Source organism: Apus apus, chromosome 3, assembly GCF_020740795.1.
Source record: "Apus apus isolate bApuApu2 chromosome 3, bApuApu2.pri.cur, whole genome shotgun sequence".
Lineage (NCBI taxonomy): Eukaryota > Metazoa > Chordata > Aves > Apodiformes > Apodidae > Apus > Apus apus.
In genome coordinates, this window is record NC_067284.1 from 73,290,023 (window position 1) to 73,314,703 (window position 24,681).

At 41.5% G+C, this 24,681-nt stretch overlaps 1 protein-coding gene across 3 annotated transcripts in view; it reads left to right on the forward strand.

Moving 5' to 3' along the window:
• Window positions 1-24,681, forward strand: part of TTC7A (tetratricopeptide repeat domain 7A) — a 177,603-nt gene that overhangs the window by 44,032 nt on the left and 108,890 nt on the right. For all 3 annotated transcript variants that reach the window (XM_051616042.1, XM_051616041.1, XM_051616043.1), the window contains 3 exons: window positions 3,314-3,451; window positions 3,875-3,958; window positions 15,974-16,078. In XM_051616042.1, coding sequence (XP_051472002.1) covers window positions 3,314-3,451; window positions 3,875-3,958; window positions 15,974-16,078 — 327 coding nt within the window. The remainder of the gene's footprint in view (window positions 1-3,313; window positions 3,452-3,874; window positions 3,959-15,973; window positions 16,079-24,681) is intronic.

Here is a 24,681-nt window from a genome sequence, read left to right on the forward strand (position 1 = left end):
GGGAGTACCTCAAATGAAGGAGCATTGTCTGTATATTTTGCTCTGTTTAATGCAAGTTATGCTAGCAACTGATGGTGAAACTCTGCTGGTAGCATTAGTGACCTTCCCCATCCCACACAACAGCCTTGAACAGAGGTTCTCCTAATGATATGAGTCACCATCTCTCTGCATCCCGTTTGTGTGCTGTGAGGCATGTCTTTGTGACAATGGGAACAGCTTAAAGGGAAGAGTCATGCTGGGGGTGTTGAAAATGTATTTGTAGCTGTGTTTTACTGCTGCTTAGAGTGGAGGAGGAGGAAGTAATGCTGCCATAGGACAAACTGGGAATTGCTGCTTTATGTGATTGATACACTGGTTGGAGATCAGTGTTCTACAGATAACCCTTTTTCTATTTGTGCTCAGGAAAATTAGTGGTCTGAAACAACAGAAACCACAGGTATTGAAAAAAAATGCTGGTGTAAATGGCTTAGAATTTATGCAGTTGCAAATGCAAAATTTAATTGCTCTCTCCATGTACGTTTAAGTAAGTAGAATTCTCCATCCAACAGAATTGGTGTATGTCGTGTTGCAGTAACTCCACAACTGTTTTACTCCTGTACTTAACCAGCAACTGTGAGGATTTCTTACTGCCATTCTGAAGTTTACAAAAACATGAACAAATGTAAAGAAAAAAAATGTCTGTGGTGATCTGGAGGCAGCACCCTTACTCCTGCGAGAGGGAGGCCAACTTCTTTGAGTCTATTTCAACAAATACTGATTCACATTCCGTTCTTTACCTTTTTGTGTGTAACATTGCAGTAGGAAATGATACCTTGAACCTTGGAGTAATGATTTACATTATTGCATTAGAGACTCTCCATGTTCTTGCTAGCTTTCAGTCAATTTTTTATGAGGTTTATGCCTTTTGGTTTTGAGGTTTTTTATATCTCTGTGTTAAGGTGAGAACTCCTTGATTTTTGTGAGCAGCCGGAATTAGCAATTACAAATAGGTTCAATATTAAAAAAATTGTTGGAATAGAAATTACAATGAATTTGCTCATTGGCAACTTTTATGCATGCAAGTATTAGGGAATGATCGATTGTAGACGCCTTCTGTAGCTTTGAGATTTGAAAGCTTGAACAAAATAAGCAGGTTTATGATCTTTTTGGAAAGAATATTAGTTATGCCTATGCATATGTTGTTTTTAACTGCTGTCTACTTAGGCAAAGTATGATATGTTTGGTATGACTGCAATTTTAGAAGGTTACATCTTTATAATATGTTTCATATTCTTTCTTATTCCAGTATTTGGGCATGTTCTTCCCTCTAGTACCAGTATCTGTTAGCAGACATTAATGGGCACTCACCAGTTCTTACCAATTTTCTGTGTTAATGTGTACACTTAAAAATTATAGCTTGCTTGGTACTAGATGGAAAGCTGTAGCCTGGTGCTTTTTTGGGTCACTGTAATGGGAGGTTGATGACGATATTACAGAGCATGGGGGTGCTATCTCAGCAGCTATTTTCTACAAACAATTGTCATAACAATGTAACCAGTGCTGAAAAAAAAAAAGTTAATGTTGTTTTATGTATGTAGGAGGATTCACTTGGCAATAAGGAAGATTCTTTATATGCTTTTTCTTTAACTCTCTAAAGTAGCAATCTCAGAATTGTTCTGTGTATGCCTTTAAGTCCTTTTTTCCTTTTAAAGTAGGAGTCTTGGGTTAAATCCAAACAATCCAATCTTTTTTATTCTTATTTGTTTAGTTCTGCTAATAAAGGTAGACAATCTGTGCTTCTGTACTCAGGTTGTAGGATTTCATCTGAAGTTGATTTCATTCTCTCATGCAACCTATTGTTCTGAACTATTTTTGAAAATCACAAATTGCATCTTTAGCAGTAACATGCCAAAGAAGATACTTTTGTGGCTACAAGAGTTGGTGTAAGTTTATTTATACAAACTTTAGATTGAGTCTGACCTGACAGTTTGCCTTTAACTGCAGTCACCGTGTAGCTCTTGGTTGTGATTGTGTTAGTTGTAAGTAATTGTGTTTGCAGTCTGGGCTGCAGAGGCTGTGATGAAGAGTGCTTGGAACTAGGGCTTTACACAGATTATATCATGGTGAAACAGCTGCAGCTTAATCATAATGAAATATGTGTCAGCTTTAAGGGCTGCATATTCAGGAAATTTTTATTGCACTTAATTCCCATGTTTAACCTTTTTAGGAAAAAAAAATCTCCCTGTAATTAGAAAGAAATAAATGTAAGATTACAGGAGTAAGTATTATAAAATAGATTTCATAACCTTTCTGCTTCAGGGAGGGAGTATTTTGTCTTTGCCTCAGGTGAAACTGCTGGCAGTCTTCTAATTTTTCTGATCTTGTAGATGTCTAGACCTGAATGTCTGATGTTGCACCCCTTTCAGCTGTATCTGTGCTGTCAGTCAGTGCTAGAGCTCAGTGGCATCCAGCACTACCTCTCCCAGAAGTTGGGCAGTGTGGGTGAAGTCTTCTGAGTTCAAAAATCAGTGGCACTGTTCCGTTTACTCTGGGATTGAAATCTTCTTCTTTGTGCTCAGAAAACAGAGAGGATGGAATCTTGAGGTAAATCTGAGTCTATGACATAAGGTATTTTGGGATTTCCTCGCAAATTGCTAGCCTGATAATTTTCTGTCAAAAGTAGTGTTTCTTTTTGATCTAGGCAGAGCAATGCACTGATAGATTATGCAAAATTAGTACTGATTAGGTATTAAAAAAAACAAAAACAAAACCAAAAAACAGCAAACCAAAACGACTTGGTATTGCCTTGCCCACACCTCTAATTGCATTAAATTTATGACAGGCAAATCTGATTACTAAGGCAACCTGCTCAAATTAAAAAATAAAAAGAGACTAGCAGAGAAGAAGACCAAAACCACATGCTATTGGGAAGAAATCAGGTGCACACACAGAAGAAAATGTCAACCATGGAAGCAGTTTTGACAGTTGCAGGCAATTGGAGTAATAAAGAATGTGGTTTAAGGATGGCCTTGAATTTCTAATTATTGAGGAAATGGGATCTGGTAGGTCTGTTTCCTAATGCTTTAACTGTCTGAAACAAATCCAGACGAGGTATTCTAGCAGTTCTTTTCTGTATGTACAGTTAGCTTCTTGAGTATGCTTCATGTGGATAAAAAAGGAACTACGAAAATACCTTATGTCGAGGTGAGTTAAATGAAAACTCTCAATATTATTTTAAACAAAATGCCATGGACGATGGGTGGAACTTTCTATGGAGAAGTCGGTTCTCTCTTGCCCTTTTGGGGTCTGATGCTCCATTTGTGTCTCTGCACAGGCAAACCGGGACGCAGTGATCAGCCGAGCCCCAGAGCAGCAGGTTGACCGAGCTGTCAGCCTCCGGGATGCTTCTGCAGTCTACGACCTCCTCAGTATCACGCTGGGCAGAAGAGGGCAGTATGTCATGCTTTCTGAGGTACCTGCTCCTGCCTTCTGCTTAAACTTCCACTTGAAACGTGCAAGCAAAGCCTGTCTTTGCCGTAACTTTTTGGGGAAGGTGAAAATAAAGGGCACGACTTGGCAATGAGTGAAACCAGCTACAGACCTATTGCAGCACAGGACAGAAATGTACACAGAACCGTTTGAGACATTACAATAATTTGTATGTAGACACTTGAACACAGTAGTTTTGATTTGAAGTGATGGTGTATACTGGCAAGCCCCGTTAACTGAAAATATGAAAATGATGTCATTATTTAAAAAAAAAAATTAAAAAATCACGTGGGTCCTGGACCACAACAGATTGTCTCCTCTGATTTGATTACTGAGCCAGTTAGCAGTCTTGACAAAAGCAGTTAAAAAAAAAAATCTGATATTTCTCCCACCATTTGTTTCTCAGTGCTTAGAGAGAGCCATGAAGTTTGCATTTGATGAATTTCACCTCTGGTACCAGCTTGCTCTGTCCATGGTGGCTTGTGGAAAGGTAAGATTCAAACCAAAGGGCTTAGGAAGGTTGTGTTTTCATCTGGCAGGGTCTGTATAGCTTACTTGTTTGACTATGCAGAGTCATGTATTTTGTGGGGCTGGGATGCTGTCAACTATGTGGAAGGACAGTGCTCTCCTTGTAGACTTTGATTGCACTTTGTGATCAGTTGTGTGCATTTTGTATTTAGTACTGTTCTTTCCGTGTAATATTTGCTTCCTGTTAATCAAGGAGCAAACAAATTTTGTACATAGCTGTGGATGGAAAATCACTATACAACTGTCCATGCTCTGCAGGTTCTACATAAATGTGTTTAGCATAAGAAAGATACTGATATATCAAACTGTCATTAACTCACTGTCTTTATGCAGTTGACTTAACCTCTCTTTTAGTTGAGGTTTCTCCATCTGATCAGGGAAATATTAATGCTTTTTCATAGACAGCTTGCAGAGACTAATATTTTTGAAGTGCTTGGTGCAGAAGATACGGTAGAAAAATAAATTTGTGAATGTTTCCATGAACAAGTGTTTTAGCATACATTTTTTTAAATTAGTAAAGGATTTGTCAAAAGTTACCAGTCAACCACTGAGATGACTGAAGTCTGGTTCGAGAAGATAGGCAGAGGCAGAGGGAGCCTTTATTTATTAGTTTTCAAAGAGTTAGCTTCATGCACGGAATGTGGATGGTACAGAATTTAGCCTGTTAATTCTGAGGGTCCCCATGTACGCTTTCAGGAGATGTGAGCAAATTAATGCTGTGTGGCAGTAGACCATTTAATATGGTCCTGTATTCTGTGCACATGGAATGTAGGGGAATCCATGCAGAACTTGGCAGAAATCTCCAGCTAGCAGCCATCTGCCAAATGATAACTTACTACTGGTCTTTTATGGCTATAAGCTGACTTGGAAACAGTGGCTTTTGGAGATGAATATACAGTGGCATGCTTTTGCAAAGAAGTTGTCATCTTGTGATGTATAAGTGACAGCAAAGCTTGGAAGATGTCTGAAGGGATTCCTTCAATTCTGTGATCATAGGCGAAGCCTTGTCTTTAAACTCTGTCTGTTGCTATGCATTATACTTCAAGAAAATGGGAGAACAACAAGAGGGAGCCTAATAAAGAACATTGAGGATGGCTAAGGGCATAGTAAGCAGGACTGTGGGAAGGTTAAAAGAATATAATTCTTTGTACCTTGAAGGAGAGAAAAAAGTCCGAGTCTTCAGGGGCTCTTAGAAGAAGGAGTTAATGATGTCTGTGGTGGATAGGTCTAGACATGATGGCTTCCAGTTGCAGCAACACAAGTCCATGTTCCCTATTAAAAGGCAAAAAAATGATAGTGCTACACTGAAGAAAGATTGCCTGTAGAGGTTGTGTGGAGCCTGCATCACTGGGGTTCTGTGGAACACCCTAGGCAAGTGTCAGTCAGCAGTGACCCCACTGGGAGGCACCAGGGGTGTGCTTGGTGGGACCTTTCAAGCTCTGACTCTGTTCTGGAACTCCATACTTACCTCATAAATCAGCTAGATCTGTTACAATCAAAAGGAGACATTAAACATGTAACAAAGGATATTTGATCAGCACGGAGATGTTTAGTGACAAAGGGGCTCACAGATTCCTATATAAGATCTGTACAAGCATTTCAAAATCCAAGTATCAAAATGATGGTTAGACCCACTCATGTATAGAGAAACCTGAATACTTGAACAATGAGCTTGGTGCTATGGTGCTAAAACCTTGCACTGGCTTATGTCAGATGGGGGGGGTTTACAAGTCAGGTCCAGCTGGAGTTAGCACTTTGCTGCCCTCTGTGCCTTTGCAAATCCTCCGATACCTGATCTCTTGATGCTGAGAACAACAATGACTAGATAGGCTGTGATGGAAAAGCGCAGTGTCTTCCCGTAAACACTCAGAGGACTTATCTGGGAGCTTTATTGACTTTACAGGTTTTGTAACCTGTTTCTCAACAGCAGACACTGCTGTAGCTCTTGTGATCTGTCAGAGAACAAATCTAGATTTTTAACCACTGATGGTTGAGAGTATGAGTATATCCAGAGAGTAAATGTGGTTCAATCTTAGGTTAGTATGAAGGAGAGAAACAGGGCCTCATCTTTAGTTTCTGACAATTTGCATAAGAACTCTGTCCTTATCCTCATATGTTTGCATACCTCTTCAGCTTCCCTAGAAGTTATTGAATATTTGGTACTTAAGAGAAAAAGAGAGAAACAGCAGTATCTGTATCTCTATAACTGTCCTATCTTTTCATATTTTCAAGTATGTCAGGTCTTTTTGCCTGTATTTTAAATATGTACAAGGTAAAAAGCCTCATCTTGCCTATTGATGTAAAAGCTTTAAATGTTCTGAGCCCTATATGGGGCAGAGGGAATTCCCTTACCCAACAATCCCATCTGTGCAGTTATTTCACTTCTAATCCCAAAGCATTCCCTGAGGATTCCTGTTGTGTATTCTGCAATGCGTCATCTTGCTAATGGGAAATGTGGAATACATTTTTATACTGCTTAGCAGCTTGATAGCAGGACAGAGTTCATTTAAAAGTAAGTGCTCCAGTGTAGCAGAAAGAACTGATGAGAAAACCATGTGGTCTGTCTGGGCTGCAGAATGCAGAGCACACTTGAGCTTTTATAGGTAAAATATCCATTTTCACCTGTCTCAAGTCACTGCCAATTCCTGTTCTAATTTCTTGGCAATGAAATCTCTCATCCTGCAGCATTACTTGTTCTGCAGTACAGCAAATCATGGTTGTAAATCCTGGGTAAGACAGGAAAGGTTTATCAACCTGTGAATGTTGGTCTCTTTTTATTTTTTAAATGCATTTTTAGGATTTGCAAACTCTCATCTTCTTAAAAGTGCTTCAAAATCTAATCTTGCCCTCTATTTTACACTGCCTTTGACTAGTGTTACTTTTATTTTGTATATTCATCATCTTCGGGTTAAGTCAATCAGATTGAAATTCAAATTATTTTCTTCCTCTGCCAGCCAAAAAATTGCAGAATGGTGACTGTCATTTCTCACAAGTAATCAGTCTGAATGTCAGGTCAGCAACCTAGGCTGTTTATTGTATGAATGCTTGAGTTTACACATTATTTTAAAAACCACGTGTCTTAACAAAAATAGGCACATTGCTTCAGTAAGTTCTCACAGAGCAAGCGAGGCCTTAGGGCTTCATAAAACAGTGAATGAAGAAGCTCAGAGAAGCATAACCTTCCTGCCTGTCTTAAGTGGTGGAAATAATGGAGTGGCAGCAATTTCACTTTCCTGTGCTTCTTCACAACTTGCGTAATGAGTAAGATGGTGTGGTCTGGTTGTTTTTTAACCCTTTCTTGGGGATGCACGTATACTGAGCTGTATATTTTCTGAACAAAAGGAGAATGCTTATTTAAATAATTAAAATCCACCATGAAATTTGAAAGGCTGTTCTTAGACAATCTTAGCTTAAATGCTGGGAAAGACTAGACAGTGGCAAATATGTGCCTGCTAAAGAAAGTACTGAGAGATGTCCTGTGTCACCAAGTGCAGTTCTAGATAGGCAAGAGAAAGTTTTGAATCAGTCTAATACAGCACCCCTGTTCTTCTGAACGGATGCTGGAAAACTGAATGCTGAACTCTTGACAGCTGCTTTAAGTTGCTTCTGCTGGTAATAACCTTCACAATGTGAAAATAAGACAGCCAGAGGCCGAGTGGGCATAGCTCCCTGCCTCTGCTGCTATGCATAGACAGGCTGGAGTCTGAGTGGCGAGTGGTATGATAGCCAGATGCCATCTGGCAGGGTCCTCAGGCAATGAGATGAGCCACTGTTGTGCTGCCAGAGTTTAACGAGTGCCGTAGGTTGTGTCTGCTTATCTCATGATTTTTGAAAAAGTAGTGACCTGTATTCAGCAGCATGGGGGAACGAAGGACCAAACTGTTGTAGAGAAGATTTTGTAGTCTTCACAACAGTGCAGAGACAAACAACTGTTTGCAGCAAACTTGCTCTCTGCTGCTGCTTTTCAGGTGAACAGTTTCCACTGGGGGTTGTGGAGGTTACCAGCACACACCACCCCTGCAGACCGGGGTAGCTCTACTGAGGTATCTGAACTTGGAGGTAAAGTTGTCATAGTGTCTAGATGATGTATTACATGCACAAGGGATGTAAAATAGGGTCCTTGTGCACTTCCAAGTATTTCCCTGGCCTTGGACCAGTCAGATCAGTTACACATTCCCTTGTTCAAATTTCTGTCCCCTTCCACACCTAACAGCCTCACACAGGACCAAGCCTGGGTGTCACAAATTGTTGCTGGAGCTCTCTCAAGAGTAGAGTCTAAGAAGTGCACCATGGGACTGGGCTCTAGCTTAAATTGATAGTGTTTCAGAAAGTCTTCTAGATCTGCATCATGAGTATCTTTTTTACCTGTCATACAGCTAAAGGGAAAAATAAACTGATAAAATATGTGCCTTGAACAACATGAGGCAGTGTTAGTAGTGCCTCTCTTCCCTACCTGCCAAGGAGACAAGATTTGTATTTAGTGACAATGATGTGCTATTTTCTTAAGGGTAGTGAGGGAGTGATTTTTCAAGGATAGCTGTGAAATTTACTCTGAACACCGAGTCTACTTAGTCTTGCCCTTCTTTGCTTGCCCTTCCTTGCCTTAATGAAGGAGAATGACCTTCTTTCACCTTCCTTGCCTGCCCCTTGCTTTTCCTTGACCTTTTTTGTCTGCCCCTTGCCCACCCCTTACTTTTCCTTGCCCACCCCTCTCCGTCCCTCTCCCCCTCTGACTTCCTCATTAGGAGGAAATTCTTCATTATGGGGGTTGTGAGACACTGGAACAAGTTGCCCAGGGAAGTTGAGGAGGCCCCATCCCTGGAAGCCTTCAAGGCCAGGTTGGTTGGGGCTCTGAGCAACCTGATCTGGTGGAAGGTGTCCCTGCCCATGCAGGGGGGTTGGATCTAGATGATCTCTAAGGTCCCTTCCAACCTAAACCATTCTATGAGACTATGATTAAAGTGCTGGGCACTGTCGTAGAGCTATTCAGCTCACATCAGTCTTGCACTAATCTATCATATCCAGTGGATGCTTTTTATTCATATTATTATTAGTGTCTGCAGTGCATAGAACCATTTTCATGCTCTTATTTAATGTTTCTGTCCAAAAAAAAAAAAGCCCACAACACAGCTTGCGTAGTGAATTAAAGCTTTAAGCATGTGTCTCTTGACAGAAGGGTTAGGGAACGAAACTGTCTCAGGCCAGTTGAGAAGCCTTGAGCTCCATGAAGTCTGGTTCATCTACTAGGAGATGATAATCTACTCTTACCCCTTACACTCATTTAGGGGATGAAGTACAGCAAAATGTGCATAAAGGAGGAGCTTAGGAGCAACTGAAGGAGCTATGGAGAAGAGCCTCTGTGAGAGCCCAGTGGAGCTGGAAGCAGTTACCTAGAGGCAAGGGCTATGCTCAGCAGGCCTTGTGCTGGGATTGCTGATGGTGTCCAGCCCCTCTTGTCCAGTTTTTACATAACACCATCAGCCCAGTGCTTTCCTTTAGGAGAGAATTGAATTACTTTAGAAATAACTGCATTGCTGCTGATCCTCCCCCAGCCACTGCTAGCCACTGCTGAGGACACAGTAGGGACAATGGTCAGCATAGGATAGGCTGGCTGTAGGGGGATTTGAGCTCCAAACATGGTTCCTTGAAAAACCAGGCAGTTAAAGCTGCTTTCAACTACACAAAATGCTCCTCTCTGCTCTTATCCCATGTTTGTATATTTTCAACGCAAAGAGGGAGAGTCATGCTTGCCTGCCAGAATGGTTTTCTTAATAGCATAATGCTTAGGAGGTGTCAGGTGTTATACAAAGGGAAATAATCCTGTCCTTCTTGGCATCTGTCATTCAGCTGTTTTTCTGGGGGTGCTGGATCCAGCTCTTCCCAGAACCAGTCTTGCAGTGCCACTGTGCTCCCCTTGGCTTCTCAGCAGTTGGAGATACTGCACAACCCTGCCCAGGGCTTGTGCTGGCAGCATTTTTAGGGTTTTGAAACCAGTCTTACACAGACATACTGTGATTTTGCAGCCCTTTACAAGTTGCTGATAAATACTGGTCATAGCCAAATAACGACAACCGAATGTCTGAGCTGCTCATATCTGTGTTGCACCCAAAAAAATAAATGCTTCCCCTTATTTAAGCAGTGAAGCAGAAGCAGATGTCTCTTAACAGTTTTGAGGAGCTTCAAGTTTGACTCAGCCATGCTTGTACTGCCAACATACAGCTTTCCAGAAGGTTAGAAGGAAAGTTATAAATATATTTGATACATAATTCCGCAGCAACAGCAGACAAATTTTATTATTTAGGCTGTTCCTGCTTTTGGTTTCCTTACAAAAGCTTAGGCTGGTTACTAGGCAACTGGCATAAAAAAAAAAAAGTACATTTCTCTTTGCATTGCAGGCAGGAACCTTGGGAGCAGCAGAGGCCTCTGATGGCTCCTTAAATAGCATTGCTGGGGAATGAAAGTTAAAATATTGAACATTCATTGGTTAAAGATCCTGCTACAAAGGTTGGCTATCTAGGGAATATGCAATAGTTTGGTTTCCCTTGGTGCAAAAGAAAGATTAGAAGGGAGAGTGTCTGTGTGCTGTAGATAGTACAAAAAAATGGAAATTTCCAAAGATGCCTGGCTGTCAAGCAGAATACCTAGGTGGGCTGTATAATTGTCTACAGGCTTAGCTGTCTTTTCTTGACAGGAAGTGTGAAGTGGGATGTTTGTCACATTAGCAAGGACAAATTTGTGCTTATAGATCTTAGAATTTAGGAGGTACTTTTAAAAGAAGTGAATTATTTCAAGCTGCTTAAATCCAATGCTCTAATTTGCTAAACACAGGGTAAAAGAGGAGGAGGAGAACTGGTCCCTGTGTTGTGAAAAGTAAATGTCTTCAGGGAATAATGTGCATGCTGGGAGATTTGCAGAAATCAAGAAATTCAGTGGAAAGCTAACGCCAAAACAACCAATTTCTGAGTTCTCAATTGCTCGCTCACTGTGTCATCTTCCTGTGTTGTTTGAAGGTCACTTATAGCTGGATAGCTGTGAATCCCAAGATACAGGAATACTAATTCTTGCATAATGATGAAAGATTTTCCTCCCCTCCCCCACACTCCCTTTGAAAGAGTACACTTTTTAAAATCAGACAGCTGACACTAGAAATTAAATCAGGACTAGTTGTGGAGATTCATCTCTCTACTGAACTGCCAGGTGAATTGGGAATAAGGCTGTCTACCAAAACCACCACTTTGAGAAACATTTTCCCTCTGGCTGTATTACCAAAGAAGAAAATAAGTAGAAGGGTTTTTGGAACCTTTGCAAGAGAAGAGCAACTGTGTATGGTGTGTCAAGTCTGCATGGCATGATTTACTGTCTGAAAATTCTTCTTCCTTTTACTTACATTTGTGGTTTCTTTATCTTCTAATTATGAAATGAATCTCTGACATTCTTTTGTTATTTTGGTATGGTGGGAGAGAAGAGGAGGGGAAAGAATGAAAATTGTGTTGGAGTGAGCTAGGAAAACTAGCATTCAGGCAGTGTTTATGCATTTACCATAACTGATGCAAAGATCTCTTAAGCCTTTCAGAAAAGTAAGAAAGATAATTAAGTGCTGACTGTTCTTCATTCTGCACTGCTCATGTGCAAGCATCGTTGAGGAGTATGCCTGCATGCTTCATTATATAATTAGCAAGTGGGAAATGGGAGTTGTGTCTCATATTTGGGCAGAAGTTTTTCCTTACATTTTACTCCCTTACAGGATTCAAAACCATGGCTGCTGTAATGACTTAAGGAGAGAACTGTCCTCTCCCTCCTCCTTCTCCCCATTGCTTTCTTGTGATTTCTCGGTGCAGATAGAGAGATGCTTCCCCCCCACCTCCCCTCACTTTCATTGGATGTGGTACACAGAGCACTTTCAGAAGACCATCTCAAAAGTAGCCATTTATCAGTATTGCTTGCAACCTCCCAGAAAGTGCCTTGCCTAAATTTTTTTTCATAAAGTATTGTGGATCATCTTTGTGATGTCTGCAGAATTAAAAATACTATATGCAGGAAGATTAGATGAGGAAAAAATTGCCAGAGAAAACCAGCTTCCTCTAGATACTGGATTTACATGTGAAACAGTAGTACCATATCCTTCCCCCATCTCCATTGCAAAATCACAAATGTGTTGGTAAGTGAAAGATGGAGATGTTCAACTGGGGTAACTGAATTTCTTAAGTCCCTTACACAGTTCACTTTTTTTTTTTTTTTTTTTTTTGAATGCCAGAACATTCCCATTAAAGCAATGTTTTCACTCCATAACCTGATTTGAGCTTTGTGCTTTGGTCGTAACGAAGAGAGGACAGTCATGAATCTCCTTAAACCTGATGACTATTCCAAGGCTGAGAACTCCCAATTAGACCTCCCATAAACAAAGTTAGAACTCCCATGAGGCAGCTGTTGGCAGGCTTGCCATTTCTTTAAACCATGTCTTTTTAACGGGTTTGTATGTGTTTGAGGGGCTTAAAAGCCTTTTTCCCAGAGAGAGGCCAAATGATACCCAGAAGCAAATCCCTAGTTTTCTGAAATCCTTAGGAACTGGTTCCAGTACAGTTGTTATAATCCATCAATTAGCAAGCTAAACAGAAAGAACTTAAACCCCGGCTTCAGTTTTTATTTGAGCCCCTCTGAAGCTCAGAATTATGAGTAGGAAGCATGCACTCACTTGGAGTGCAAGCTCTCCTCTTCTCAAAACATGCCTCACCAATTAATCTAATTATTTTTGCCTCGCAGTGAATCTCACAAACAATGTGCTTGGCTGCCTGGTCCACCCACTCTAAGTGAAATAATATGTACATTTTAATTATCAGATTATTTCAGTATTACACAAACACTGTTTCATATTAAATATTTTTACAAACCAGTGACATCTGTATTCAATATCGAATGGATTATATTTGTTCCTTGCATGTTAATATCAATAGTTGGTATGTTTAAAACACCTTGATGTTATACACCATGCCAGTTTCCACTAAGTAGGGTCAGTGCCAGAGTGGGGTGTTCTTTCTTACCATCATTCCTTGGTAACATTTTCATCATCTATATATAATTTCTGCTAAGTAAAATTTTTAAGGTGGAATTATACAGACCTCTTGAATTTTTAAAATGCAGCTAGGGAGAAAGGCTTCATGTTACTCTGTTTCTAAAATCACTTCTGCTCTATATCTTTAATTGCAAATGTTACAGATTTCTTTAAAGTGACATAACTTTGTGAATGTTTTAGAAGCAGTGTGGAAACTGTGGCTCTCTGTAAATGAATGTTCAGGAGCTCCTGAGTGCAAATGATAAAGTGACTCCATGCGTGATGTGTTTGGGCATAGGCACAGGGTGGGATTTTCTGCATTGTGTGGTATTTAGTAGTCACTGTTTTGCAGTTGCTTTCTGAACAGATTCTGTGGTTTTAAGCTAGCAGAGGCTGAAGGGCTGACTTGTGTCCTGAGAGCCAGCCTTACTCAATGGACAGGCTGTGGGCGGGGAAGGATCAGAGTTCAGGGGGAGCTGGCAGGGAGCTGGGTTGTGTCAGTTCTCCTCTGGTGTATGTGTAGACCCTGGAAGGTCTTGCAGTTGTGGCTCAAATTAGAACAGACCTCTCACTGCTCTGGTGTGTGCTAGTGCTGGCTGTGCTGGCCGATGGGAAGGCTCTCACCAGCTGCCAGGTGCCTCCTGCTTTCCTTGCAGTTGCACTGCCAGTGGGGATCTGAGAAACCACCAGGAGGTTTGGTTTGTACCTGTCTCTGAAACTGCTGGCACTGGACAGTGTACAGTCTCTTACATACCTGGCCTGTTCAGTTCACTCTTGCATGGTGAGGTGACAAGAGTTGTGGGGGGAGGGAGTGGGTTCAGCTGCAGATATACCAACCGGCAAGGTGCATGGTGTCCTGCTCTACTCTTTGGGTTTCTCTTGTCTGGGAACACCCATGGGGCTGAAATATAGGCAGAAGGGCAGGACAATTATGTGTCAGACTAGGACCCTTAAGGGGTTACGCTTGCATTTCCAGCATTTCCAGCTGTGATATTGGGAATACCAGCTGCCTGTAGTGCAGGTAGCCTTCTGTGAGAGAGAGGAATGAGATGCCATTAAAACCTAACACACTGCCTCTGAACAAATAGGTGTCAGGGAGGTTCATTCTGCAGGATTCTAGTCACCCTGTGACAGCAGAGCACAGTGATGTGTTCCTTCCTGTACCTCAGGGTTGAATTACCCAAGTCTTTGTTTCTGAGAGGGGTAAGGTAATGGTTTAAGCTCTAGGATGAAGTTTATTGATTCCCATCTTTGCTCTGAGACAAGCTTCCTTCTGGCTTTAGGCAAGTTGTGCATTTGGAATTGTGAAAGAGCAAATACTTCCTTACTTGTATGGATGATACCTGATGCTGTAGGTAGGTGGGAGTGGCCTGAAGAACTAGGGCATGCTGTTCTCCTCTTCACACCACACAGCAGGTACCCAAGGATTTCAAGCAGGAGAGTTTTCTCTCAGCTGCTGTGGAGCTTTCTTATCTTTGGCTATAAAATCCATCTTTGCCTATGCATGGGCAGGGCTGCTGTACATCTCTTTTTCCCCTTTTTCCCAGGCTCCTTCCAAGCAAATTCCTATCCAGGCTTCTGAATCCCACAGCAAAAAGGGGACCTTCAGTTCTGTGGCAAAAGGAGGTGGCAGGCACTTTGGTGCAGTGAGAGGGGAGGTGCTGATGGCTGGTGGGAACATGAAGCTGCAATGTGGGGCTGCAGGGGTTTGGAGCAGGCACCAGACCCAGGCGCCTGGGCTGATCAGAGTTCTGGTGGGGGAGAGCCCCTGGAGGTCAGGGTCAGGAGGAGATGGCCAGGACTTGATAGGAATAGCAGTTTGATTATGCAAGATTATGTTGCTGCTCTCCTTTAATATGGAAAGGCTATGACTATTTAATGTGCTTCTGAGAGAGAACACTGAGTGACAGAGGCCTGTGTGTGTGTCTTGTGACTGTGTGGAAGAGTTTGGAAGTAGTAGGGTATGTAAGGAGAAAGTCTGGGAGAAGAAACTTCATCTTGAGCTTAAGGATGACCAGAATTTGGGGGGATCCAAAGTGGGGAGGGTTAAAAATGTGAAAGAAACTGTAGTCCAGCTAGGATGGGCTAGGAGACTATGACAAGGCAATTTCTGCCACCTCCACATCAGCTAATCAGACCTTCTCACCATCATCTCAGACCAGAGCTTTCTGCTTTAAACCTCAAATATGGCAGCCTTGAGAATAAGCTGTAAAACTCAATGTTTGTGAAGCACATTGAACCAAAAGGGCCTATGTAACTGCTAACTTAGTAAACGTCATTCCTTAATGGTAACCTAACACCAGCAACACAGCAAGAGTTTTATGAGCTTTCTTTCTACTGCATGCTACTTGGACTACCAGTGTATTGCTTTGCAGTTGCCTGCTCTGCCATTTGCATGGTGGGATCCCAGCTGTATTCTTGTACGTTCTGAAACTGGAAAAGACAGGAAAAAAATCTACAGAGCCAGTTACTTTAGCTGCACAAACCTCTCTCTAAGAAGAGTTGGCCTAAAATGTTAACGTACTGGAGGATAAGCTCTTTATGATCTTTTCTGGGTTACTGGAAGATGGTTGTGTGCATGGAAAACTACGGCCAAATTCTTGTGAATTGGGAGGGCAGAGTTAAAAAAATCAGTGTGTTTATGGCCAAGGAAAACTGTTTATTGTAAAGTGCACAGCCAGGGCTGGCTCTTTGGCATGTTTCCTCAGAGCATGGGAAGAGCGTGTGTTTGCATGTGCAGGTGCACACCCATGTGTCTGCATGTGTGGAGGTGGGAATAAAGTTGCTAACTTGTTGCTGACATGTGATTCTTTATTTCCCAGCACTACTTTGTAGATTTCACTGAAATATCTTGCTCAGACTCTTTAACAGCATTGTCTAATCATCCTTTTTATTTCCTCCTTCTCTCTCCCCCTCCTCCTCCTCCAGTCAGCATATGCTGTGTCAGTGCTCAAAGAGTGTGCTAAGCTGCGACCTACAGATCCCACCGTTCCTCTTCTGGCTGCCAAGGTCTGCATTGGGTCCCTGCACTGGGTAAGCAAGCTGATGCAATTCTTACTGTGTAATGGATCAGGTGCTGCAGTGACAGTGCTACAGTGTAGTTGCAGTGCAGAGAAGGGGGATCCCTGTTAAAAATCATAAATGCACGGTTTAATAAAATAAAATCCCATCAAGAAATTTTGTGGTGAGTCACTAAAATGTGTTTTGCTGGCACATTAAACAGAGGAGAGGGGAAAGCCATAACAGCCTTTCTGGGGACTGCTGCTTCAAGTGAGCGTCAAGTTGAAATGTCAACTCTTGTAGCCCCTGGAAGACAAAAGTTATAATTAAGTGGACTGTTAGACAGCTCACATCTGCTGGACAACTCAGTCCTTTGTTCTTTAGGTTGATTTGTCAGTGTTTTCTCTGCTTCTGGATGTGTTAGTGTATGCTCCAGAAGCAGAGTGGGAGTGGAAGTATGTGCCTGTGAAATTCCGACAGAAACATCTGTCAGTATTTTGCTGCTTGGTTTAATTAATAGAATTGCAGCCTGCTGTTTTCACCTGTCTTCACCACGAGGTGTCCCTGCAGTCAGTGAAGGATTATAATTGGTAATCTAAGTAAAACAAAGATGCAAGAAAGCATGAAAGAAAATACTAGAAAAATCTACCCAGATTTTGATTAAAGGTTACTGTAGTGGCTAGGTTTGCTGTTGTGTGCACCTTCTTCCTGCCTCCCTGTCCTCTACATCCTGATCTGCTGAAAGTTGGCATTCAGCTGAACTTAACTGAGCTGTATCAATTTACCCCACTTTCAGCAAGGAAGATCCCGTTATGTATGGTTTTGAATGAAATATACTGTTCAGTCTGTAATGGTTAAACTCACATGCAAGTCAGCAAAAACGTAAAGTATCTTAATCTAGGAAAAGTGTTTTAGGTCTGAGGGCCTTGAGGGATTCCTTGCTGAACTACCCAACCTACCAATATTCTCTATATAGAGCAATTAAACCCTCTTTTACCCTTAGCTCAGTATATAAATGTTTAGGTCTAAAGGTCATTCAGTAATATAAAATAACAGTTACTATGAATATTATTATTTTTTTAATAAAGCACATAATGTTTTTCCTGATTCTCAGATATGTTAAAACAATATGAATGTCAGGCATTACAACTGTGTTGAACACTCTTATTAGTATCTCTGATGAAGTTTTCAAAGCCAGGTCATCTTGTCATTAGTCTAAAACATCAGCAAATATATTGATAATTTTTACTCTGTAGGGCCTGAAGCTAGAGGAGCTTCATGGGATAAATTCCTGCATTCACTTGGAGACATAGTGGGGAACTGAAAGACCCTTACAGTTTGCCCTGGCAGTTCTGCTGTCTCAGTGACTGACAGAAGGAAAAAAATAAAATTAAACCCAGCAGAACAGTTGTTTTAAATGTGAGGAAAATCTTTCTCAGAGATCAGTCTAGTTTTTGTCTAGGAGCCTGAATTTTACTATAGGAGGCAAACTTGGAATCTCCATAATACAGATAAATCTTTTAATCTTCTGCCTTCTTGCTCTGTGGACATGAATCCCATGAAACTAGCAAGGGTTTTCTGGGCACTAGAGCCAGGAATCTGGTGAGGGGAGACACTCTATTGGACCCAATACTTAAAAACAAGGAAGAATATCTGGAAATACGAAGTTTGGGGGAAGCCTTGACTGCAATGACTAGGAGGTAGTGAAGTCCAGGATCCTAAGAGAAGGTGGCAAGGCAAATTGCAAAATGTTCCATTCAGATGTGCTCTGACTTTGACCACTTCTAAACACTGACTTCAGTAAAGCTGTCATTTCTTGATACTTGCTAAATGTGACCTCTACCATGCCTAGCCATTGGACAAAACTGAAATACACTGAATGCACCTTGTGAGACTCTATGCTAAAATCAAGAAACCTGGGATGTTTTTGTGTTTAGCAGGGGTAGTGAAGAGGCACTCTACCAAACACTGAAGTGTGTTGAGATGAAAGAAAAATATTTCAGTACTGTGAGAAAAGAAATGTCATAGAATCCCTTTTCTTTCATGGGCTACCTTGGTGTTTGTGTAGCTCTCACAATTGAGGACTAAACTCCAAATTTAAAGATTGTCATGGATAAGGACTTGAATGTCCAATTATGAGCCCAGATGCTTCTATGTCAGGAAACGGGCAGAGGTAGAATTTGTCCTTCTCATTGGTGCTTTTCCCAACATCTCTTTGGATCTGCTAGCACAGCTAGCGTATAAAGAATGCCTTGTTATAGAGACGCTTAGAAAAGGTGAGACTAATTCAGTCACAACTCTGTCCTCAGGCAGTCCAGTATGTCCAGTTACTATACATGACAGAGCTGCTAAAGCAACAGTCTAACCCTAAAACATAGGGGAAAGAAGGGGAAAATGGTTTTGTTTATTGCAAAATAAGAGTGTTTTTTCCTATACCTACTGCTTTTTCATTGTGTGAAACACTTCAGTGTTTTTCAGGCTCAGAACTGGGGTGCAGTATGAGATACAAACCTGATTTCACAAGAGAGTAATTTTACTGCAGTTATCTAGAGTACAACTCTATGAACTAAAACCAAATTAAAAATACTCCTCCCCCTTGTACTTTCACTCTATGACCTATGCTCTACCAAACCTGATGATGGTGTAGAAGAGTTTTAATTAAGGGGAGTCCGAATGAAATTGGAGCATCTTTTAAAAGAACTGAAATGATAGGTTCCTACATCTCATAGTTAAAGGGATGCTTCTGATATTATGGGCAAACTCCTGTGCCTAATAAAGACCTTCCTGCTTAGCTGTTTTTCTAAATGTCATCCTTACAGTAATTATTTGCATTTAAATTACACGGCAATCAAATCAGAATTGAGTCATTTAAACTGGAAGTGAACAAGCTGATCAATGCCAGTATAAATAGAAGGGCGGATAGATGTGGCATGGGAACAGTCTTAACAGACAAATATTAACAGCTACAAATACTCAAATATATATTGCTTTTCAGAACAAATAAAATATGATTAATTTATCAATTAGGAAATACATCTATGTACTTAATTTCTGGCTAGGCAGGAAAAGGGTGAAATAAGATCACCATTTATCCAAATGAAATAGCTAATGTATATATTCTGCATCTATGTGCTATGTGCTTCTGGTACAGTATTGTACTCTGTGGTCCATGGACAAGCAGTACTGTAGGCCTACTCCAGTTGCTAGCAATAAACAAACCCAAAACCATTTATGCAGCTGGATAATTTCAGAGTGCTGTGAGGAGCACAGAACAGTGTTTTTCCTGATTAATCTAGTGGTCATTTAACTTGTTTTGCTGGGTTTGTACATGGTGTCTCAGCTGACTTTAAGAACCAGGGAAAACAGAAAAAATAATTGAACTGTACCATAGTGATTTACAACATTGAGGATGCTCAGATTTTGTCTATGAAATAATCTCTCAATGCAGAACAAATCAAAGTAAAAAACATGCATATGTTCATACTGTGCCATGCAAATCAATATATAACAGAGCCTGATGTGGAAAAGAACTAAATGCCCCTAGCTTCTGTTGTGACAGTATGACCAGATTATTAGCTGATGTAAGTTGGCACTGCTCCACAGACATATTACTGGCACCATGCTGACTTACATCAGCAGATGATCTGCCGCATGAACCACTAGTTTCAGGACTGGGCCTGCAGTAAACAACTGAGTGATAGAAGCAATGTTTTTGTTACCTTTTTCAGTAAAGTTGAAACTTTTATACTGTATCTAGCCCATAACACAGGTGTCTTAAATGTCTTTGTAGTGAGCTCAGAATTAATTTTGAGGCATTGTGCTGCCTAGCCTTACAGTTTGCTGTGGTTTCAGCACAACAGTTTGCTGAACTAACTAGCAAGTGAACACAAAGCCTGGAACTGTTTAGCCAGCTGTCTTTAAGCTTTCTAGAATGCACTATGAATTTATTACTCTTGAAGTTCAGAGTATTGTTTTAAATTTTCATTGGAAAGTTGATGCAGCTTACAGTAGAATATGTGCATATTGAGGATATCCTGTCTGGGTCCACTATAATTTCAGAGTTCCACTTACTAAAAAGTTTGCTGCAATTTCCTTTTTCACTCAGCTTTCCCTGGCACGGCCTCAGCTGAATGCTCTCTTGCCTATTTTGGCAGGGACTTTGCGTTGCAGTGTGAGTTGTTCTTTTTAATATTTTAATAGTACATTACTGTTAATTTCTCCAGGACCCTGTAATGGCAGGTGTTGTGAAACTACTAAAACCAGAACTTCTGCCTACAGACAAGTGTTAAATACTGAATTTCTCTATTTTAGGAGCCTTATATAAAGGCATTTTGGGTTACTATGATGCTTTCTTGTGCCTTTTACTCCACTGATTTCAATGAAGGCACATCGAAAACTTTGTAAATACTCACAGAGAAAAATGGACTGTAGTTCTAGGATAGGCTTGAATCTTCCAGGACTCTAGTCTAACAGAGAATAGGGAGACACGAGGCACTTTCTCACCGTTTTCATTGCCCCACAGTTGATATCACAAAAATAATGTTGTTGTGTTAAACTTGTGTCGAATGAAATGATGCTGGTATTTATCAGCTGGTATGAGCTTTTGGAGAGGCTTCACCCTATGGCAAAAGCTGCTGTGCAAGGTGGTGCAGTGGCTCTCAGACATTTCCCTCATTTCTGTTCACTCACCAATCCTAGTGTGCACAGTGAAGTGCTCTGCTCCAGCACTTTTCTGGGAAGACCAAGATCATGGCATTACTAAGGGAAAGGGAGAAAAAAGTGAGGTTGGGCCAGGCCAGACCATGCATGGAGTCATAAAAAGTGAGTATGACATACCATGAGAATAGTGCATCAGGGGTGGGGCAGTGCTTGCAGGATGAAGATTTAGAGCTGCATGCTTCTGAGGTAACAGATTATCATTCATTACTTTCACAGTAATCCAAGAGGTTTTCTCTCTCCTCCTGTCCGTTGTTGACCCTGTCACTATAGATAATAAATGCTGTGCATGTGCTTGTACCCAGTCACCTAGGAGCCCTGAAGTGGCATGGAAATGCTTATTTTGTTCTGCAGTGTGAATTCTATTGAAAGATCAAATCTAGTCTCATTATTGGAGTTATTCTGCTTGCTGAGCAGGTGGTCTAAAGGGCTGACATCGCTAGGTCAAGAGACTACTGGGAAAGCAGTGAATGGTAAAGAGCTACAAGAGATTTCTTCCATCTTTTAAGACATTCGTATTTACCTCACAGCTACTGTTACTGGGGCAGTCCCAAGGGTTTTAGACACAAAAATGACGAAGAATTTTGTCTTCTAGACATCTCCTTGTGAACAAACCACTCTTGCTAGGGTGGAGGAGAGGCCCAAATTTTCCTACATGGTGGGGCTGAGCTTACATGCAGAGTAAGTTGGTGATCTTAGCACTGATGACACGTGCAGAAAAAGCTGACTAGACAATGGTAGAAAACACAGGATTTTTTTCCTGATATAGGTAACATGATTAATTTTGTATGCTGTAAACAGCTGTGGGACAAAACCTTTCCCTTACTATGCCTTATTGGCCACTTTTTTCCCATACATTTTTTTTCTCTTCTCATTCTCTTTTCCCAATATTTAATTTTTTTCTCCTCTTTGAATTAGTCTCTATACCTACAACCCAGTATAATGAAAATTATTAGAAGAGATCAATCCAGCCAATTAATGTCATGCATAATTTTGTGTAGATACTATTTCTGTAGAATTTGAGTCTCTGATGTGCTTGAGTATCACTCAGTCTCACTGGTGTCTAAACTCCCCTGCTTCATTAACCTTGTCTGCTGTCCTAAGTCCAGTGTCACTTGATGTGTTTCCTGCCTCCTCCCTTGTGCACTCCTCTTTTTCTGTGCAGTAAGTTGCCATTTCCATGCTGCTGTACATGATCAGTTTGCTTGTTGTAAATTCATGCTGGTGAGAACTGCAGCTCCCACTTACAGTCCTGGAGGGTGTTGATTCAGTGAGGTAGGGCTTGAGCTTTTCTGAAAACAAGCTGGCTGGCAGTTGGGAGCCAGCTGGGTGGCCATAAGTCAGAGGACAGCACCTGCTGTTCCCTGCTCCCTTGTCAGTATGTCCCTGGGCTTGACTCGAGCACCCTCCAAAACCTGCAGTCAAATAACAGGGGTGGCTGGAGCAGCCACTCTCTGTTTCAGGGAAAACATCCCTCAGGGTTACGAAGCTAACAACTGTTCCTTTTCCATCAGAGATGATGGAAGGAGTGGAAGGGGACAAAACCCCTCAACCCCGTGGTATTACAATCTTATCAGTGTCAGATCACAATTTGGCAGCCTGTCTCTCTCCAGGTGCGTGCTTGTTTATGGTGTGGTGGAGAGGTGGCTTAGCTAGTGCTTCCAGGTGCCTCCCAACAATTTATACAGCAGTTCCTTTTAGATTATTTTTCCTCCACACCTGCTTTCTGAGCTTTCTTCCATGGAGGTCTTGGAGGCAGGGAACCTCTCCTTGCAGCCTGTGGTGCTGCCCTTCTCTCCACCAGCTCTTCAGTGCAAAGTATGCAGAAGAATAGAGGAAAAGTAAGAGTCAAATCAGAGGTATATCTTCTGAGAGAATAACAAGTTATTATTTTAAGGAAACTGAATTCAAGCACTCTCAATGCCCAAAGAAATACCTTTTCTGTGGTGGTGGGAGCTGGCATGGCTAGTGACCAGGTAACAGCAGTACGCTGTACATTTCCTCATCAAAGCCGATGCTGTGCCATGCTCACTGTGGGGGAAGACATGTGGCCTCCTGTGGCTTAGAGCTTACTAGCAAGGGCCTGTAAGTTGCAACCAGAAGTTTTGCTCCACATTCCTTGCCCTTCCAATGCAATGTTGTGTCACCTTAACATTCGAGTTCCCCTCCGAAGTGAAAGAACCATTTAGTTTCCTTTTATATTGATGCTGGTCCCTGGCTATGCAGTTAAGAGTAGGAATGGACATCTTCATTCTCCTGATAAGCTTTCTGCCACTTAGCTCACTTCTGTGTACCAGAAGCTCACAGCTTCTGGGAGTCCCACAGGATGAGACTTCACATACCCAGTACCACATAGGGGGAGGAGAAAGGGGAAGCAGCTCCTGCTGCCTCAAGTCATGTGGCAGCCTGCAGGAGCTGTTTGCAGCTGGGAATGGCTTGTATCCAGTGGGAATCACTACAGCACAGAGTGGAGACATCTTAAATGCTTTAGGACGCCCATGGACACAGCTTTAGTGGCAGATCACAGCTCAGACTTGCTACTGGTCCCTCCCTTGGGTGTATGGAGAGGGAGTTTACTTCCAGACTACAATCCAGTAAGAGAAGTTTACATGGGAGAGTTGAAACCTCACAGTGGGTGATGGGAGTGAAAGGTTTGGCTTTTTACACTTGCCCTGAATGAAGAGCAGGAGAATGGGAGAAGAGGGGGCAGATGGCAGCCACAGCAGGGCTGGCAGGGGAAGAGGCTGAGTGCTGTAAGAAGGAGAAGTAAATGCACTCATAAACAGAACGAGCTGCGCTGGAGTTTGCAAGGCTACTTATTTTCAAAGCAGTATTCAGCCTACCCGTTTGCATTCAGGAGAATCTTTGTGGCTGGTCAGAGTGCCTTTACTGTTCACATGAATAAATGTTTACAAGAATGTTTGTGCTAGAAGTGCTCTTTTAGCCATTCTGTAAAGTTATGTTTTTAATTATTCATACAGTAGATTAATCTGACACTCACAGGTGGCCCTGGATAACTGGGAGGCAAGAAAGCTGAATGGTGTGCTGCTGATTTATGCAGCATAGGCCATCAGAGACTTGAAACACCATCAGGTGACCATTCAGAGAAACAATGGAGCAAAATCCCTTCCATTTTAAATGTCTCCATTTCAACTCCAAACCTTTCATTTGATCTCTTTTTTCATACACTCTACACACCCCTAGTCTTGTTCAGTAGACATTAGAATTCTTTGTATTGCTCTTTTCTTCATCTAATGGAGACTTCTTGGACAAAAGTGTGTGTGGGGAGAAGAGGAGAAACAATGAAGAAAGAGAGTGGGAATTATAGCCACTTATGGTGGCAAAAGAGGTGTATAATTTATTTTCTGGCTACAGAGCTTTCATGTCTTACATAAAAGTTCCTGAGAGCTGAAGAATTCAGTTATTGTTTCAGGGGGAAGATTTTTTTGCTGTTGGGCTATTTTTTTTTTTTTTTCTGTGTGGCAAGTCATGGGACATTTTCTTCTTCCATTGTCCTAGGCTCTGCTCCAGAACACACTGCAGTATGTGGCAGAGAAGTCAGTAGGGCTACTGACTGCTGGGATTAAGACATCTCCTGGAACAAACCTTAATCCTTCTGATGGGATCAGAATTTAAAGGGTCTCATCTGAGCTTCATTGAAGTCAGTACGACTATTTCCAGTGTTTTCAGCAGACTTTAGATTATATTGTTGAAGACAGTCCTTGCAGTTTAGTCAGTAGCCCCAGGTATGCTCCAAGGGCATATAGTTTTTTGTTAAGTATGATATCATCTAATACCAGGGACTCCCTTGTTCATGAAGCTGTTGGTTAATGTTGTCACCTGTATGTCTTCAAGTGATGTAACAAGGAAGTCCGTTGACAGGACACTATCTCAAGTCAGGTTTCTTAGGTAGCATATTA